Source organism: Phyllostomus hastatus, unplaced genomic scaffold, assembly GCF_019186645.2.
Source record: "Phyllostomus hastatus isolate PE091 unplaced genomic scaffold, TTU_PhHast_1.1 phas_scaffold_114, whole genome shotgun sequence".
Lineage (NCBI taxonomy): Eukaryota > Metazoa > Chordata > Mammalia > Chiroptera > Phyllostomidae > Phyllostomus > Phyllostomus hastatus.
The window spans coordinates 453,073-473,551 of NW_025334006.1; the positions used below are offsets into that span (position 1 = coordinate 453,073).

At 45.7% G+C, this 20,479-nt stretch overlaps 1 protein-coding gene across 4 annotated transcripts; it reads right to left on the reverse strand.

Moving 5' to 3' along the window:
* Nucleotides 1-250: 250 nt before the first annotated feature.
* Nucleotides 251-16,810, reverse strand: SSBP1 (single stranded DNA binding protein 1). 4 transcript variants are annotated; one of them, XM_045855760.1, is made up of 8 exons: nt 16,679-16,765; nt 15,988-16,055; nt 14,132-14,192; nt 13,359-13,499; nt 13,047-13,134; nt 10,847-10,935; nt 7,696-7,769; nt 251-2,717 (listed from the first exon to the last, which is right to left on the reverse strand). In XM_045855760.1, the coding sequence occupies exons 2-7, from the start codon at nt 16,009-16,011 to the stop codon at nt 7,726-7,728; spliced, it is 447 nt and encodes a 148-aa protein (XP_045711716.1). In that variant the 5' UTR covers nt 16,012-16,055; nt 16,679-16,765; the 3' UTR covers nt 251-2,717; nt 7,696-7,725. The 4 variants fall into 4 exon arrangements, with proteins under 4 accessions (XP_045711716.1, XP_045711715.1, XP_045711714.1 ...); XM_045855759.1 differs by lacking the exon at nt 251-2,717 and having other exon boundaries at nt 7,615-7,769; nt 16,743-16,810; XM_045855758.1 differs by lacking the exon at nt 251-2,717 and having other exon boundaries at nt 7,615-7,769.
* Nucleotides 16,811-20,479: the final 3,669 nt, after the last annotated feature.

Here is a 20,479-nt window from a genome sequence, read left to right on the forward strand (position 1 = left end):
AATTTCGCTGCCGTTTCTGGTGTGCATTTCTTTATCAATGACCATTTTTTCATATATAAGTGGATCCTTTATATTGACCTCTCTCCTAAACGCCTCTACGTCTTTGGCCATTTTTCTACTAAGCTGTTGTTTCTGTATTGCTCTGTAGGTCTTTACATATTCTAGAGCTCTCGTTTACGTAACTGAAGATACCTTCTCATTGTGTGACTTGTCATTTTGCTTCTTGGCGACTTCTGATAAACGAGGATCATTTTTTTCCTTTTAATCTTTTTATTTTCCGTACAGTTCACATACAATATTAGTTTTAGGTATACATCCCAATGATTAGACATTACATAACTTAATGAGTTTTCGTCCCAATAAATCTCTCACCCATCTGACACCATACATAATTAGACTACTACTGACTATACTCCTTACGCTGTACTTTATACCCCTGTGACTATTCTGTAACTACCATTTGTCCTTCTTAATCCCTTCGCCTTTTTCGCCCCTTCTCCCAACCAACAAAGGTCATTTTTAACAGTACAATTGATCGCTATTTTCTATGTCCCATGGTCACATTTTTCTTTGAAAACTTCCATGCCCCCAAGTCATAAAACCATTGTCTGGTATTTTCTTCCAAAATTGTTAGAATTTTGCCTTCCACAAACAAGTCTTTAGAGAATCCATTTCTATATAAGGTATGAGACCCAATTTCATCTTTTTATATGGAAATTTTCCTAGCATCACTTATTTAATAATCCATACTTTGCCTAGTGATCTGTAAAGCCACTCTTATCATACAGCATTTTCATGTACTCAGGGTCTGCTTCTGGGTCTTCTAGTCAACACCACTGTTCTGTTTATTGCTGCATCTATGACTACAGCCTTATTTCTTTTTTTAAAAAAAGTCTTGCCAACTGGGAGCGAGTTCCCCATCTCATGTTTCCTCTTCAGGAGTAAATTGTCCTTGCTTATCAGTACATCTTTATAATCAACTTGACCAGTTCCCCCAGAACACTGCTGGGCATTTTTATTCCTTCTGATCTGCCTATAACATCAATCTGGGAAAGGCTGACATCTTTATGTTGTTGGCACTCCTGATACACATGGCATGGCGTACCAACACATTTAGTCTTCTAATGTACTTCAATCGAGTCTTAGAACGTTCTCCAGAGACTACACATTTGAAGACTCCTTTCCCTTTCTGATGTTCTTGTATATGGCATCTTTTTAAAGTTACGTTTTCTTTGCTGTTGTTTGCCACTGACTTTCGTTATACTGATCTTGTTTCCAGAAATGCTTAATTACTCATAGATTTTGTCCTCTGTGGAATCACAGCATTGGTAACTTTGCTTCTTCCTTTCCATCTTAACAAGGCACCATGCCTTGTTCCTGAATTAAATGCTCTCTTCTTTCAAGACTGTTGGAGGCACACCTTTGACACATACCTCTGTTTCCAGACCACAATGTCAAAATTAATACCTGTCAGCATGGAACCTCCCTTTTTTTCAGGGTTTCCCACTTACTGCTCTAGTTTCAGCTCCTAGTTTCAAACTCATCACTTGGAGAGGTCCCTTTCCTCCTGCAAGTTCAATGTCATGGACTAAACTATCTCCTCAAAATTCACACATGGCCCTGGCCGGTGTGGCTCAGTGGGTTGAGTACTGGTTCGATTCCCCGTCAGGGCACGTGCCTGGGTTACGGGCCAGGCCCCCAGTTGTGAACATACAGGAGGCAACTGATCGATGTGTTGCACGTGCATAGATGTTTCTTTCTCCCTCCCTTCCCTTTTCTCTAAAAATTGAATTTTTTAAAATTTCACACGCTAAAGGCCCTTTCTCTGCTTGCATGCACAAAGAGGTCATGTGAGCACACAGCAAAATGGCAGTCACCTACAAGCTAGGAAACACACCTCACCACAGAAATCGACTATGCTGGCACCTAATCTTGGACTTGAACCTACAGAATGGTGAGAAAATAAATGTGTCGTTTCAGCCAGCCAGTCTGTGGTATTTTGTTATGAAGGCCTGAGCTAAGACAGCAATGATGCAATAAAAACGATGTTGCACTTGGGATCCACTCGTTTTGCGACGGAACGCGTCCTCGCTCCTCACTCTGAGTGACCTGGCCAGCACTCTGCCAGGGGAAGCACACGGGCAGCGCTTCTGTCCTGAACCTGAGTGCTCCTGTAGTGAACAGGGGGCTGTTCATTACGGCTCCTCACTGGGAGCTACAAGCAAAACTAAACTGTTTACTCGATTTTAAAAATGTGCTTAAATTCACTCTTTTTTCAACACTATTGCTAAGCTTTTGTGTACATTTTTATATCCCAGTTCCCTCCCAAACTCAGAATGAGACACAGGTGAAGAGCCTGAAGGGTGGTGGGAGCAGAGGTGAGATCACACTTTTACTTGCAGTAGAAAAGTCGTCTAAGAGAAAGCATAAGAATAAAGAGGTGACCACGTATATGAAAATAAAGGCTAAAATGTGCGAATTTGTAAGGATTGGGTTTAACTACAGAGAACAAAAGAGCGGCTGAAACAAGGGCGAGGTTTATTTGCGTCTCTGGGGAAGTCCGGAGGTCGGCTGTCCGTCCGGCTGGTATGCCAGCCCCTCGGTCGCCAGCCATCCCGGCTCCGTGCCTTCCTTCCTGAAGATCACCTCGGGGTCCACGGTGGCTGCCGGAGATCCAATCACCATGTCCACACTTCAGACGAAAGCCAGATGAGGGTCTGGAGAAGCAAAAGGCATGAGCCTCCTGACAGAGTTAGCTCATTTAAGGAACTTCCTTGAAAGCTTCACATGACTTCTGTCTGTACCCCCTTAGCAACCCTCCACTGCAAAGGAGATAACAGTGCGGTGTTTCAGCTGTGCACCCCGTCACCCCCAGTAACGTATGGGTTCTGTAAATGCAGAAGGGATCATGGATAAGGGTAGCATATTAATCATGTTTCCTGTATTTCATGACGCACTGATATCTCAGGGCCTCGCAGGCTGTGGGAGGAACTGTCCCCCTCCCAAGTTTAGCTAATTCCTAGAAATAGTAAATGACTTGCCCATGAACAGGCCTTTGCCATGCAAACCAACCAATCCTGAGTCCACACCCCCATTAGCCTCCTTTAATCAGGCTTCTGCAGGACGGGACACTGCTCCTCTGCACAAAATCACCCCAGGGCCTGGCACCTGGCAACTGGGGACCACCCGCACAGCCCAGAGCCTGCTGAAAATTATGCAAACTGTCCAGTCCTATTCTTGCTCAGCTTGCCTATCCTGTCTCATCCATTTCCACCCCATGAAAAACCATAATAAGTTCTCACCCATACTTCCCCCTCACTCCTGCCTCCTGACCTACCCATGTGGTCCTACAAGGGGTGGTGTGGACCCTCCTCTCAAGAACAGTAAGTAAGAAACTTCTCTCTCGAAGGCAGCTGTCTCCACGTCTGTCACCTCACCAAGCCGAGTTAAAACAAATCCCGGGTAGGCCATAAAACTGCAAAGCTCTCCCCCATTGCAGTTTTCCACAGCAGAAAGCTGGAAGCTAGGCAACCTTTGAAAGTTACTTCACAAAATCTGTTTACAATGTGTTTGGCAGAAGAAAAGCAAAAAGTCGCTCATCTCAACTTCTCTGCTGAGCTCCAGACTCACCAGTCATCACCCTGGCAAACAGAAGCTTAACCTTATCATCTGTGTCCAAACTAAACCCATCACCGACCCTTCTCAAATCTGCTCCCGCACCCACAGTCCTTAGTTTCAGAAACAAAGTGCCACTACCCACACAACTGCCCACGCCAGGAGCTTCAGAATTACCTTAAAGTTGCCTTTTCTCTTAGCACCACTATGAGATTCTGGGCAGTGGGGACATGTTCTTACTATCCCTAACCTGGAGCCCAGCAGGAGCCCAAGACGTACCGGACACACAATGACCGCATCAATGTGAATGCCAAATGCCTCCCCCCCTCACATCCCCAGTCTACTTACCTTTCTGGCCTTCCAGCAGCTCCCTAACGGCCTCCGGGCTCTTCCCTTCGGCCCTCCACCTGTCCGCATTGTTCTTTCTGAAGCCCACTTCCGGTGGGCTGTCTCCTCCTAAAACCTTCCGGGGCTCCCCACTGCCAAGGCCCTCTGCAAGCTTCCCAGGCCCGTTCTGATCTTCCCCGCCCACTGTCTACCGCTTTATCTTTCACTGCTTTGACGTTTTTAAGTTTCTGACCACTGTTCATGCTGTTTCTTCTGCTAAGAACTAACCTAACTATCCCCCTCTGTGCCCCACACAGGGCTGCATTCTACCGTGTCACACTGAGCCGCACAGGCTCCCGTTTATCGTCCCACCCACCCCCATCTCCCTAGATGAGGGCTCCTTCGATGCAGGACTGCTGTGCATTCACCCCCATACACCCAGGCCTGCTCGGTGCACGGCACACAGCAGGTGGCCAACTGACTTCTGCGTGTACGAGGACGCCAAGTCATGGAAGATTAAAAACAAACAAAAGAAAAACACGTCCCAAGAGGAATACATACTCAGTAACCCATGGGTGTTAGGAACAACAAGGTCAAGTACAACACACTCAAGTTAATATGCTTACGCTCTCACATTCTAGTGTCCACGGGACTCGATGACACTGGCTCGGTGACTGAAGAGTCACAGGCCTTGACTGAAATAACTGGGCGGGAACAAGAGCCAGCGTGTGCTGAGCACCTGACCCAGTCACTGCGTGCTGAGTAAGCCACACCTATCATCTATCGTGCTCACCGCACCAGGCCTATAAAGTAGGCACCACTGCTGCCTTTGTTTTATCTACAGAAAAACAAACCAACCCAAATCTAAGGCAGGGAGAGTTAAGACACTCACCAGAGGCCACTCGGCTGGTGGAGGAAGCAGGGATTCAAATTCAGGATTTCTGACTGGACAGCCTTCACCGGGCTAGTACAATAGACCACCAATTTTCAAATGACAGGTGTGGCAGAAAAACTACACAATGTCAACATGTACTACTTTATGGACAAAAAGGCCCTGAGGTCAAAAGCACAGGAGAACAAGCCCTGGCTGGCGTAGCTCAGTGGATTGAGCGCAGGCTGCGAACCGAAGTGTCGCAGGTTCGATTCCCAGCCAGGGCACATGCCTGCATTGCAGGCCATGACCCCCAGCAACCGCACATTGATGTTTCTCTCTCTCTCTCCCTCCTTTCCCTCTCTAAAAAATAAATAAAAAGCTTAAAAAAAAAAAAGCACAGGAGAACAAAAGGATGAAGAGGAGAGGCAGAGAGAGGAACACCGTCCCTGGGGCTGCCTGATTCCAGGGGCAGGAAGAGCCACACCCCGTCCCAGCAGGATGGCAGGACGCAGGACCAGTGCAGAGGCAGTCACAGCAGTGAGGGGACCCACAGGTGGGTGACGCCCGCCCAGTCTCAGTCTCAAGGGAGCCTGACAAATTCTAGAACCACCTTCCTGACGACGTCATCTCTCAGTAGGAAAGACAGTGAGGGGCAGTCCCCAGCCTCATTTTAACCAGTAGAGACACCGCTTGATTAAAAAGCAGAAGAGGATGCCGTGATAACCTGGTACAGAAATTATGACTTATTTTCCTGTAAGTTATCAGAATAAATATTCAGAGGGAATAAGGAGGTGGGGGCATCTCTCCCTCAGGTGTGCTCCTCCCCCCACCAATTAGGTATCCAAGTCCCAGAGAGGTTCGGAAGCACCCTGCATGGGGTGCCGGCACAGGTGAGCAGCGGGGGGTCTGGACACCAGGGGCAGTGGGAGTGGGAGGGTGGCCGGAGGCAGGCAGCGGGCAGAAAGCAAAATGCAAACTCACACACCTGAGTGCGAACTCAAGGTTGCCTCTTTCAAGCTGCATGACTTTACTGTGCTCCTTAACCTCTATCAGCGTGTTTCCCCCTCACAGGTAGAATGGAGATAGCCCTACCTTCTTCGCTGGGCCAAGATTAAATGAGACGGCGATGAAGAGCACTGAGCTCATGCTCGGCCTGCAGTATGCACACGAACAACACCAGCCACGAACATGGTCACTCTAAGATTCCTGTACAACCAGTTACCTACGATCATCTCCCACTGCCAGGCTGCTTGCTGTTGCTCCACAGTCCGCACGGCACACAGTGCAAGCCCCAGAGGAACACCAAGTGAAGTGGCCCTGCCCACGGTGCGTCGGTGAGCTCCAGCTGCACGACAACACCCACCATGCCCTGAGACGCCGCTGTGCTGGGCTGAGCTGGACGGGGCTACGGGCAGTGGGAGTAAAGGCACCCCTGGCTTACAGCACTGCGTGACCTCTGGGGAACGGGGGACACTACCGCTGATGTCTCCCGAGCTGCAAAGGACAGGCTGTTTCCCGGCTGACAATGACAAAGAACCCCCAAACAGCCAAACATGGCCTTGGGGTTCTGGATGTCGTCTGGATTGATCGTCCAGTGATAGGTAAGAAATGGGTCACTGGCTGAAAACCGTGCTGGCAGCGAGCAGCCGGTCCCATACGGGCTGGTCTTTACAGAGGGCCACTCTGGTTTCCGTCCACGCATTATGAGGGGAATGAAAATACAAGGTGGAGCCGTGTCTGGGCGAGAGATGCCAAGGTGCAGGTGGTGAGGGACACAGGAAGATGACCTGTTCACCTCCAGGACATACTGAGTACAGCAAGGCTGGCTTGGAAAGCTTTTTTCCCAAAAGTGGAAACAGCTTTGTTTATTTGTTCTTGTTATCAACGTAACGCACTTTTAACGCTTTAAAAAAATTAGGATGTACAAAAGTGTACAGGAAATCACACAGAATCCCGGCACCCAGAGACCGGAACGGAATCTGGTACTAAAAGGTGTGTACACGCGCATCAACAGACCTCGGGGGAAACAGGGAAAACGGCCGTGCCTGACTCTGCAGCGCTGACCTGCGGAGGCACCGTCCGCGGCTGGCCCGGGAAGCTCCCGGAGAGCTCCGGGCCACACTAACAGGAGAGAGGACACGGCGGCTGAGGATGACAGGGACCCGCAGAACCGCAGCCCCGGGGGCACCACCTGCAGGGGATGGATTTCACCCCTCGTTACCGTTTAGGTCTTTACTGCTAGCAAGCTTTACTCCGTAAACGCTACCGCTGAAACTGCCCACAAACAAAAGATGTGAAGAAGGCAGGTTAGTCTGGAAGCTGTTTAGGTCAGACACCGACCCCCTTCGACCTGGGCTGCAGCTGAATATCCCACTGGGGTCGTGCCTGTCAAGACTCACCCAGCCTCCGTCCACGCCCAGCACGGGTTACAGGGCGAGTGCACGGAGAAGGTAAAGTCCTTGCCGCCCTCGAGTCCACAGAGCAGGCAGGCAGTCAAGTCTGTGCCTACGACAGCGAGACGGACGCCTGGCACAGGGCGATGCCCGACAAACCCCGGGTGGCCGGAGCAGCGCTGGAACAGAGGCGCGCACGGACCAGGCGTCTTCCCAAAGCACGCGCATCCCCTTGCCGTGCACAGAGAAGCCCGACAGTCCCCTGCTTGTACCTTGTGCGCAAAAACCGTCCCTAGAGGAATAAGCAGCTAGTGAACGTCATGGAGACAGAAACTAACGAGGCTGACGACACAAGAAGGGGAACAGGGAGCGACAGTGAGGGGAAAGGAGAAATATTACCACTCGTTTTATATAAAAGAATACTTTAATTCCTGTCCTTAGCACTATAAAGACTATGCATGATTTGGAAAAGGGTTAAGACCGTACCAAGCGCCGGCCAAGGGAGAACGGTCCGCTCTAGGGCTTCTCCTTCGTCTGGTCGCTCAGGAATATGATGTTGTCTGTAAGGAAGCCAGAGCAGAAGCATTATCTTCAGTGCTCGCTGCCAGCCCACGCCATCCTTTCCCTCTGGGACACACACACTCCAGAGCTGTTCACTGAAAAGACGGTCTGCAGGCCCTCGAAACATTCAACCACCCCTGTGGTGTTCGCGACAGGCACAGACAACAGGCACGACGGAGTTCAGAGCTGGGCTGCGGCCGTCCGTCCATCAGCCAACTCCGGCCCTGTGCGAAGAGGTGGGGCATTTCCCATCCTCCCGGAAGGGGGCTGAGGTCCTCTCAGCAACGACTGTCTACCAAGCGAGCCACACATTTCGAGGCTTTCAATGCGCAGACAGCTGCCCCCAGCGCAGGCAGCACACCCTCCCGCGGAAGAGGACCCAGGCCCCGCATTCCGACGCCGGGCGTGGAGGAGGGGCAGGGCTCCACCCAAGGCCTTGGGAGCAAGGACAGACTTATTTACGTCTTCCAGGGAGTTTGAATGCTCACATACAAGCATTTTATTCTTAAATTTCAAAACATCAACTTTACATATTCATTCTTCGGAAAATTTTTACTAATCAGTATTACAGAGAGCATTTTCATCTAAGGGCTCTTAAAATGCTGTCCCAGATGGAGTTAGTTCCAGACGGAGTTCGTTCAGGACAAGCAAAGGAAAAGAAGTAAGTAGTACTTCCTGCATAGCTCCAAAAAATCCAGATTCTTTTAACTTTGAAATTATTCAAAAATGGACATTACATAATGACTACTTGTTCATAACTACATGCATCTAAAAACAGAATATTCTGAGGCAGAATGGTTATTTCAGAAGGGAATGTCAGAGCTGTGACACTGGGTGAAGGCAAGAGCGCCACCCGCTGGTGGGGGTTTCTAAGTTACAGACACGACCCTTCGGAGGAAAAAATATGGCCATGAAACAGATCAACGAAATAAACGCTACTCCCTTCAATTCAAATGTCCCTAAAGACCTATCCATTTTTACTATGAGCTATAAACCTACGTTAATTACTCAACCACCCATGCTAGTGAATACTAGTACCAAGAAAAATACAAATTAGCAGATAATCTGAAACACCTCTATTTGGCTAGGTTCATAACAATTCACACAATCTGAAATCAGCCCACACACTTGGTGTACAGTGAAACAGGAAAGTGTTTAATGCTCGTAAATAAATAATCCAGAGATACAGAAATGTTCATCATTAACAAATGTCTTATTTTAGCACTTTACCTAAGAATGGGGGGGGGGGACTGTTTAATCATTATAAGATGAACTGTCAATTAAATTTTAGTTTTTCTTTTTTTTTTTGGATAATTTCTTAAAAAATTTTATTTACTTTTTTAGAGAAAGGGGAAGGGAGGGAGAAAGAGAGGGAGAGAAACATCAGTGTATAGTTGGCTCTCACACACAAGCTCCCTCCCCTTCTGGGGACCTGGCCCACAACCCAGGCATATGTCCTAACTGGGAATCAAACCAGTGACCTTTTGGTTCACAGGCTGGCACTCAGTCAACTGAGCCACACCAGCCAGGGCAGTTTTTCTATTTATATATCAAAGTTGTTTTGGTCAACTGTGTACTAAAACTAACTGTAATAACCCAATAAAGAAGAAATGTAACATTTAGCACCTTACTTTCAGAGAATTAGAAAATTTAATTTCTATTTATGTAATTTGTTACCAATATAACAGGACAAATAATAAAAGATTCTTAACTATACAATTTATTATGACACACTTGGGGGAAGAACACAGAATGGACAGACACGTTCGGAGAGAAGGCGATGCAGTCGCGTGCCACTTGATGGCGGGGATGGGTTCTGAGAAAAGGGTTGCTGGGCAGTCCCGGCGTTGTGCTGATGCCACCGAGGGCACTGCCGCAGACCCAGGTGGCCCAGCCGACCACACACTGGGCTACGCGGTGCAGCCTGGTGCTCCTGGGCTGCAAGCCTGCACAGCCTGTTACTGTACCAAGTGCACACCATTACTTCAGGCACGAGAAAAAAACGATACAACCCAGAGCTGCTGGGTGTAACACTCTGTTCTACAGGAAAGTTTCTTTTCATGAGTAGAAAGAGTACACCCTAAAATGATAACAGCGTGGTAAATATATAAACCAGTAACGCAGTCATTTAACACTATCGAGTATTACGTACTGTACATTAACTGTGTGTGCTACGCTTTTACACAACCGACAGTGCGGGCTTGTTGACACCAGCACACCTCACACAGGTGAGGAACGCGTTGTGCTATGACGTTACAATGGCTACCACGTCACCAGGCGACAGGAAACTCTCAGCCCCATTATAATATTATGGCCCCACTGCCCACATGTGGTCCTTCGCTGACCCAAAGGTCGTTACGTGGTACCTGACTGTAAAATGTCCAAATGCTGAAGAGCTTGTTCATAGATTTTTTTTTAAATGACAATAGGTTATCAAATTACTACGGTATTGAGATCAATTAACACATTTAAGAATAAGAATTTTATATTGAAAAAATGTTAATGTCAACTTAAAGATGTCCAAAGGGGTATAGAAAAAACCTGTAGAATTCTGAAACAATTTGGAAACTGCTCTGGGCAATAGCTTCTTAACATTCTTTACCTCTGTGCGCCTATCTTTTCCAGGTTATTCTGTAGGTTGTTTAATGAGAACAATAGGAACTCACACAAAAGCATCATAAGTACCAAAAAGGCTCCCTGACTAAATCTGCACGAACGTCCAGCGCCCCTCGCCCCAGGGTAACTCGGCCTCGCCCCAGGCTTCTCCCATTCAGGCCGTGCCCTCCGGAGACCCTGCGTTTCAGCGTGGCTGGCTCCGCAGTCAGAACCGGCACGGACCGTCCAACCCATACTCAGCACTGCCTGCGAATAACGCTGTCTGAGCATGGGGACAATCTCGTAAAGGAACAGGTAAATGTGTGCAGGCCCACAAACCACACGCAGAGCCCCTCCCTCCGCGAGCTGCAGTGCAACCCCGCCAGTACCAGCACCCCCAGCCCAGCTGCAGTCACATACAACACAGCCGAGCTACCCACAAAGGGGGAAGAGAGAACAGCTGTCACCACAAGCTTCTTACCAGCTATGATTGTTGTTGCTTGCCGCCTCACATTATTCTTATCCATGTATTCACCGTAGTCTACTTTCCCTTCCACGTAAATTCGAGACCTGAAATAAAATGTACAGCTTTTAGTCTGGAGATTGATATGCCTTACAAGAGAGAGTCAGATCAGAAGCAGTAATGAGTATACACTGAGGGTGAAATACACAATCACAGATAACCTCATTTTTGCTACCACTTTCCCAAGTTCAGGGTTACGAGTACTGAAACAGAGTGTACAGACCTGACTCATCTAGTTAAAAAGGACGATGATTCCATCCTTGAACTGACTGTGGTCCCAAGAAAGTTTCAATACCCAAAGAGGACACACAGATGGCCAGCAGACATGAAAAGATGCTCAACGTCACCAATCATCAGAGAGATGCGTAACAACCATAATGAGCTGTCACCTCACATCTGTCAGAAGGGCTGTGATCAATAAATCATCCAAGTGCTGGTGAGGATGTGGAGGGAGGGGAACCCCTGTGCACTGCTGGTGGGAATGCAGGCTGGTGCAGCCACTGTGGAAAGCAGTCTGGGGGTGCCTCAAAAAATTAAAAATGGATCTGCCTTTTGACCCAACAATCCCACTTCTGGGAATACATCTGAAGGAACCCAAAACACTAATTGAAAGAACATAAGCACCTCTATGTTAATTGCAGCGTTATTTTCAATTACCAAGATATGGAAGCAGCCCAAGTATCCACAAGTCGATGAGTAGATAAAACAATTATGGGACACTCGCACAACGGAATACTAGTCAACCATAAAGAGAAGAAAATTTTACCCATTGCGACAGCATGGGTGACCTGGAGAACACTGCGCTAAGTGCAATAAGCCAGTCAGAGAAAGACAAATACCGTATGATTTCACTCGTGTGTGGAATCTAATGAACAAACTGAACTAACAAGGAAAACGGGGACAGACTCACAGATGGAGAGCAGGATGGCAGCTAAGGGGAGGGGCAGGGAAATTAGGGAGTGAAAGGACTGAGTGAAAAGGAACAAGGACTCATGGACATGGACAGCAGTGTGGTGATTGCTGGGGAAAGGGGGGAACAAGTGGATTAAATGGTAATGGAAAATAAATACAGTGAAGATAAACAGTTTTAAAAAATGTTTTCAAAATCTTAAGCTAAAATTTAAAAAAAAACGAAAGAAAGAAAAGCAATCTCAAGACCATGAGAGTGGAAGGTGACCTGGCTGCAGCCTTCAAACATCTCGGGTTGGTCTCCAATGTGTCGTTTCCCTTGACCCTTGACTTTGGACCCCCAACAGATTTGACTTGCACTTATTTTCCAATTCCTAAAGTTATTCTCAAGAGGCTTAAGTTATTCAAATTCAAAATAGAGGTTTACAGCTGAGTGTTTCACTCAGAGTCACTGAGACTATTTCTGCACTAGCTAGGAGGCTGAGCTGGAAGACGATCAGAACGGGCCAGTGAGTAAAACTACAGGTACATTTTCCTGGACACTTCCTACCGGTATGCGTGTGCACGTGTTCACACACACGTGTATAAAGGACAAGGAAGGTACACAAGAAGAAGAGGTATGCGGTCACTGAAAAGAAACTGAAACTGCAGTCACCGCTGAAATTACTTTTCGTGACACACAGTAACTGTGACTACAACCGCTGTCAAACACACCCTTCTGTCCTGTGGGTTTGGAGAAAGCACTTGTTATACATAATCAACCCAAGCACTCCAGAGAGGCCTAAGAAGCCTACACAAAAATGTCAACTACAAAATAACTGATGTGAACATGACTGTAACACCTCACTGTGTCAGGCTCCACACACCCCGGACCCTGTGCCAAGGCCGTCACGTAGCAGACAGACGCACGGCACCACCACCGGGACCCTGGCTGTGGCAGCTCGGGACCCCTATAAACCTGTGCTGCATGTGCTCCAGGGCACCCGGTACTCCTGCCTCCCCCTGGTCTCAGCTGCTTCGATGTATGCACACACCACTCTGTTAGCTTTTAGCTCTCAGAAGCCTAAACCAGGTTCCATACACCTTTTCACACAAAGCAGCACCTACGTAAGTATAAACCACTGAATTAATCTCTCTTTAGTTCATATAATTAGTAGTACTCAGGAACAAAGGAGTTACACATTCTGTGAGGAATACTCATCAGATCTTAAACCACTGCAGTTGCAAGGTTCTCCCTGCCTCAACTTACCCCTTTTTCACATACTGATACGCCACATCTCTGAGGCCTGGTCGGAAGACTGAAATTCTGTGCCACGTCGTCTTTTGACTGACATCACCTAAATCACGAGAACGGGAAACAGGGTCACAAAGGCCAGCAGACAAAAGAAACGCCAAAGGACACATGCCCAGCAAAACCACCGTCCCCGTGCCCACGAGAACAGAGCAAAGCCAGAGAAGAAAGGTCCTTTCTGAAAGCAGCTAACTCTCTAGTGAAAGAAATGGAGGGAAACAATGTCTCTTTATTGCTGGTAAAACTACCCACCCAGTCTTTAACACTCACCCATCTGGTATGTTTCGTTTTCTCCTGATTTCCACATCTCATTTGTGGCCAGAGAGAATATCGTGACCGGGTTTTTCCCTTCCGCCTGTCTCATGACGGGGTCCTGCCCCACTCGCCCAAGTAACTGCACACGGTTCAGAGCTGAAATGCAACATGTAGGTAAAATGAGACCGAGAGAAATGTCCACAAGAGGAAAATCAGTTGAAGGGGCAAATAATGATGAGAGACTGGGAGAAGAGGGTGGACAAGAAAGGAGGAAATATTCTTAGAGTAGCTCCACAAAACCATGTTAAGCTCTTTATCTGAAATTCTTCTTTAAAATACCTTTAAAATAAAAAAAAACTGTCTCACCAAAAAAAAAAAAAAGCAAATCTGAGATCTGAAAATCTTTGCAAATACAAGAAAATGTTTCTATGAAACAACAGGTTTCACAAACTTTCAATCCCCTGGCCAAACAGCACATAACCTTCGAAAACTCAGACAACCAAGTATGACTCAAGGAAATTCTACAGCAGGAAAGTGAAGAGAGGGAGTACAAACTGACTGGTAACTAAGAAGGGCCCAGTTTATGCTTGGCCCTGCAGCCTGATGGGGCAAGCCAAGATCCGAGAGGCCAACGTGAGCCAGAGGCCAACGTGAGCCAGAGGCATGATGGCTAACAGATCGTAACCCAACCAGGGCACCTCTGCAACACGTCTGAGAAAGTATCCCAGCACACTGCTGGAAACAGCGTACTTCAAAAGCTCCATACTTGGAACTTAGCCAGTACTTACATCTTTCAAGGACCAAGCTGCTTACTGTTTCAGACTCGTGTCTTACAAATTGATGAAACACCTAAAGTGGAACAAATGAATAAAATGGGTGTAATTTTTTTGGAATTTTGGGGGATAGGCAAACACAAACAGGAGACCTCCTCGCATTCAGGCACCATCCAGTTAGCTGCTCCCACTCCATCCACGGAAGACAAAAGACACACACATCTCATGCTGTCCAATTGCATGGTGCCAGAAGGACCCAGCACCACTTAAAGGGCGGCCCACCACAGAAGCCCAAAGGTACTGGGTTAGCCAAAAAGTCTTTTCCATAAAATAGAAGACATTCTTCATTTTCATAAAATAGAAGACATTCTTCATTTTCACCAGTCACTTTATTGATTTGGATATTTTGAATATGTTGGCTATTTCCCATGAGGTATAACACTGATTGCTCTAAATTAATGTCTCCATTTGATCACTATCAACTTCGACTGGCCCACCTGACTGTGAAGCATTGTCCAAAGCTCACAGGATGCTTTTGACACATTCGATCAATAATAGCGCCTTCTGCAGAAATCTTTTTTGCATTTCAGTTGCTTTTTATTTCTCTAGAAATAATAAAGAATAATATGCTGGAAATGTATATTTTCTTTACCTTCAATATGAAAATGGCTGCACAAAAATTTGCCAACTTTGATTAAGTTTTTTTTAAATGCATGCTGATATGACAGCTGTCACAATACAATCCAACACTATTGTTTCAAATTAAGTCAAAGACAATTAAGTGCTACTAGAGGCATCTTACAGAAAAAACAAACGAACTTTTTGGCCACCCCAGTACAAAGGAGGCACCAGAGAGCACGCCCAAGAAAGCGAACTCAGAGTTGGCTCCTGTTTCTTTTGTGGTGACACTCTTGATTACAGTGCTACTGTGGCTGCACACAAAAGGTAAAATCCAATAGATTCTGGAAAAACTCACGTTTTCAATGGGCCAAAGAAAAAAGGCTAAGATAGACAAACTTGGTTCTTTGAAAAATTTCAAAGATGTGACTGTCCAAATGCATATGCCAGAAAAAGGCAGTCACTGCCATGGAAGAGCAGCACTCACTGATGACGACAGCCACTGAGACTCACAACGACTGAGGGCCTTTGCTCTCACCAGTTAATCCTGAGAATAAATCAATAAACTATGCAAAATCATCCCCACTTTAGAGATGAAAGAAAATGAAGTTCTGGGACATTAAGTAACTTGCGCAAACCCTATAGGAAGTAAGTGGCAAGTCATGCCTAGAACCCAGCACCTTCCACCATCAGGGCTGCTGCTTTCCCGACACTCTCCGGTGCCCCCTTTTTAAAGGCATTCTGTGCCAGGGCTACTGCTAAGACATGAGTACCCATCACCGGGCACGTCGCTGGGCTCACAGTGCTAAATCGTGACATCAAAGGAACCCCACGTGCCAAGTGGCAGCACTGTTAATGTATACAGGTGTCCACCAATCAAATGAACACCCATTTCTGGGGTACTGTTGGCTATCGAAGCCTACCACTATGTTTTTGGGCCAAAGGTGGATAAGAAGATAAAGATGCAAGTCAAAACATACTAAAGAATCAAGCTGCTAACTAGTCATCTGTATCGTGATTCTTCTAGAAATACACTAATTTGAGTACGCCAATGAGTCAGATGGGCTCTTAAGTATTATGGAATAATAAATTTCATTTCGGGCACACAAAAATCAGGACCCTCCATATCAAATCAGGACACATCAAGTGGGTGGGCTCAAAGGTCTTCTGCCTCTGCAGTCAAATTTCTAAAGATATCGAACCACAGAGGCTGATAATAACCCACCTCGGCACTAACATGGAAAAGCGATTACCTGTAATACAGGCCTTCGAAACATTGCTTCTATTTTTCTTTTCCTACAATCCAATCTTTAGTCTTTGTCTGAAAGAAAAAAAAAGGAAATAAGTTAATACTACCTCTCTCATAGCAAGAGCACGGATTCACTAATCCTGAATTCCTACATGCATTCCTCACTTTTATACCACCCACCTTATGACCGTAACAACTCGACAGCCCTGCACAGCTGACGAGGACTCATTCCTCCCCCACAAAAACCTGACACCTGTATCCTTTTGATCCCTTGTTCTCCAACTGATACAAAAAAGATTCTTATAGTGAGTTATTCCCATTTCCATTCCACTGTCTTCTCAAATTTTACTAAAAGGCAAGCTCCCAGAGGGCAGGAATTTTTGTCGGACTTACTGTCAAATCCAATTCACCTGAAACAGTTCTGACACATAGGAAGGGCTCCATAAACACTACAATGTCAGCAAGGGACTTAAATCTGAAACTTGCTGCTGCAAAACGTATTGCCTCCATCCCCGTTAGCAAAGACTAAGGAGATTCCTGGGCTCCCCGGCCTCGCCGCCAGGATGGCAGGCGCCCTTTCTCTAAGTGGCTCTCCCACAAACGACGTAGACGGGCTGCGATGCGGGAGGAAGAAACCGCAAAATCCTCCCCACGCGTGACAAGAGAAGGGACAGGACAGACACCGATAGCACCACCTCCGACCCACGGAGGGCTGCACGAACACCCAGCACATAGCTCATGCCGTCCTCCTAGCCTCACCGGACGCACGAGCCAGACAGCGCCCAGACAGGAGGAGGTCGCTCACCGGCGCAGGTGTGACGCAAGACTCGCGAGAAAAGGGAGAAACCGGAAAGTCAGTGGCGTGCGTAGTCGAAACGCGGCGCGCCAACGCCGCGGGAAACCCGCCCCCTTAACGCGTTAGTTCCGGGAGCTTTTTCACCGGCGGGAGCGGAGAAGTCAACGCCGCCAAGCGGTGAGTGGGGCTGATTTCAAGTTTAAAATGAAATGAAATTCCCGACCGGGCCCAGGAGGGGTCGAGGTAGGCGACACAGCGGATAGCGCCGCCTCTGGGAAACTGGAAAGATTCAGACGTCCTAAAGCAGTAAAAAAACTAGGAAAAGGAGAGTGGGCCTAGAGCTGAGAATGCAAAATAAGGAGTCACAAAAAAATTGGCAATCAATACAAATATTTTAATGCGATGTTTAAAACGAAAATTGATGCAAAAAAATTCGTGCTGAACAAAAAATTCGTATTTTAATTAAATACAAGATTCAAGCCATACTGGATTCCGGGGCACTTGGAAAAAATATGCCCCCCCCCCCATTTCTACGTATTTAAAAAAAAAAAATCCAAAACATTAAATTTTAACTTGAAGAAATATTGAGTACTTGAAAAGTAGGTGTATTAAAACTCACAGTATTGTTTAAAGTTTAAATATTTATACCAAAAACACTTTATTATAATTTTACTTTCCTGGCTTTAATGCACAAACACTGATTGATAATATTTTCAATATCTACTTATTTCCAACTGCAAGAATTGTCATGTCTGACAACTTTTCTTGACCAAGTGGCTATCCTGAATAATTTTAATTAACTTCAGCTTACAGATCTTGTATTTATTTAAAAATCTGGTATTGTTTATCATGGATTTTTTTATTAATTTTAATATTTTTAAGATATTGCACTAAAGTATCATTAACCTGGATGGTTGAATCTTTGGTGCCCCTTAAATTTTGCCTCCTTCACCCTAATCTTGGCCCTGGTAATGAAGAGGAGTCTGGAGCCCTACCAATTGCAGAATAAAGGCCAGAGGGGGTCACCCCCTTATCCTGGTCCTTGCACTGTCCAGCTTCTGGAAAAGGAAGGTGCCCTCCAGATCATTCTAACACATGCAGATTTCCTCAGGACCCAACTTAAAACCCTTCAATGTCCACCTTTGCCCTTGAAAGGAAAAACCATGAACTGCTTAACATGGTTTCCTTGTTACAACTCGACCCACTCAAAAGTCTGACTTAATAGTTGGTATTATTGACATAGAACATCCCAAACCTGTAGAAAAGTTTGACAAGTTTATTGAGCTAAATTGATGACATGTGCTGGGGAGGAAGATGTGACATACTCCGTAGATTGGCAGTTTTGCAGTTTATTTTATACATTAGAATCAAAGAAGATGTAAGGAAGGTGCATGAAATTCAGTGATGGTACATTAAGAAAGTGGAAGAAAGTGGGGACGAGGGATCGGGAAATGTCTAGGCTTGGATACAAGACAAATGGAGAAACTTCTTTTACATCGGAGGGCACAGAATAGTAATAATTGACACAGCACATAGAGGTGGTTGTGGGGCACAAGATAACGATGAGGACTTCTGTGGTCTCACACTGCGGTGCTGACGATTGTGTCTTCTATTGTGTCTTTGAGGCACAAGAAAACGAAATACTCTGGCATTTCAAATGTATGTTATGCTAGCTGCGTAAGAACAATGGACAGAGGTCACTTAAAGATTGACCTTTGCCAAAGGCCTGGGATGCCCAGTTAAGAATTCATAATCAGACCATCCTGTGGGGTTACTTGGGGTCACTGAGCTTGTCAGGCCTGCCTTGTGCTCTCCCCCCCCCACCCCCTTCACAAGGCTTGTCGGTTTTATTGCACAGTCCTCTGTTCTTTCACGGTATATTTCTAGACATTTAGCTCCATTGTCTGTCTCCCTTCCCAATGTTGAGTTCCTGAAACACTATTGTTAACCAATAAAGATTTGAGGTTGTAAAAAAAAATTAAAAGTTTATTTGGAATATTGAAGGATTCAAATCCAAACAAGGAAGATTTGGGAAGCAATCCAACTGCACTCTGGAGAGAAGAACAAAAGAAGGCGGGGTTTATAAAGGCAAAACCCACAAAATGCCATTCTTTCATGCAAATGAAGGATTGCTGCTAGCTTACCAAGGATTGGTTGATTCCAGTATGCAAATGAGGGGACAAAAGTACAAAGAAGGAAGGTCCATAGAAGTCCAGGTAGCAGCTGTTGTTCCAGGATGTTTGTCGCTGGGCTTTGAGCTGAGTTTAGCAACAAGGTTTAGCAACTTAATAACAGCTCTGAGAACTGGGGCACAAGGTGTGCCTCACGGCTTTAATAGCCTCCTATTTTAAGGGACCCCCTCAGCAACTTTTATTCCATTTTATTATACCATCTTCAGGCCTTATACGGGTATGAATTGTTCCACATTCCACCCACTAAATCACTACTGTCAGTGCCCTTCCGTGATTTCCTATTTAAAAATCCTCCTTCCCCTTGAGACGTTAAGTCAAATAAAAAACTAAATTTGTCTTTTCCTTTAAAGACGATGTTCCCCCTTCCAAGCTCCTCATTTGTGTTAGTGGTACCAAAATTCTCCCAGACTTGAACTTTGAAACTATCTTTCTTTAAAACTTGTCCCTGATCCCCTACCTCAATTCATCCATATTCAGTCATTTGGCCCTAAAAGTTCTTTCTTTGTTATACCACTAATCTCTCCCTCTTTCTTTGTGTCCACAAGTACTTTGTAGTGAGAAGCATAAAAAGGTTGGTCTAAAAAAAAAAAAAAAAAACAAAAAGCACCATGCACATTGAAAATAGACCCAGTATCTTCCACATCCGGCAGTGTCTATGCAGCTGCCTTCTCTTTTGGTGACTTCCTGCCCCATGGGGACCAGCAAAAGAGAGAGGGAGAGAAACCAATAATCTGCCACCCAGTACATTCAGGGGTCACGGTAGGAACGTGGTAGAGAAGAAATTATAGTCCCTAGTAGGAGTAGTTGTCATTGGCTAAGAAGACAAGTATGACCAAAAAATTCTCGTCTATACATTGCATACTCTTAATCTGCCTGTTTATAAACCACAAATTGGGGTTGACCTTGTACTCTACTGCAAAGGACAAGGCTGGCTTGGGAGAGGCAAGAGATAAATTAACTCAATTTTAAAGCCTTGAATAAAGATTGGTTTTTAAAAATGGCAATGGGCAATATGGAGCACTATACCCCCACTAAATTGCATGGAAAGAATTGCTACTGTGAGACAGGAAAAAAACTGTATAATGGTTTATTCAATTGAAAAATAACAAACATTAAGGGAAAAGAAGAAAATAAGGCATAAAAAAACCTTACAAACCATTTATAGGCTATCTTTATTAACGTGACACAGTTATCAAATACCTTAATGACCAACATTATTTTATACCATAGACTGGCCATTATAAGCTTTTGGGCCTGTGCAACAGCCTCAAAGCCAAGACCTGTTAGTACAAGCCTACTAAATTGTCACCCATCTACTTGTGAAATGGTTTCCAACATAAGTTTCTCATTCTTTGGTAGTTACATATTACAAAGCCGAGTGCTTTACCCAGATTTGGCTTTGGATAAGATAAAAACCTTTATTTACAAATATTCTATTCCTTTAAAAATATGTACAAAGAAAAGGGTTGGGGATAAAATATGATAAAAATCACAGGAAACAAAGCCAA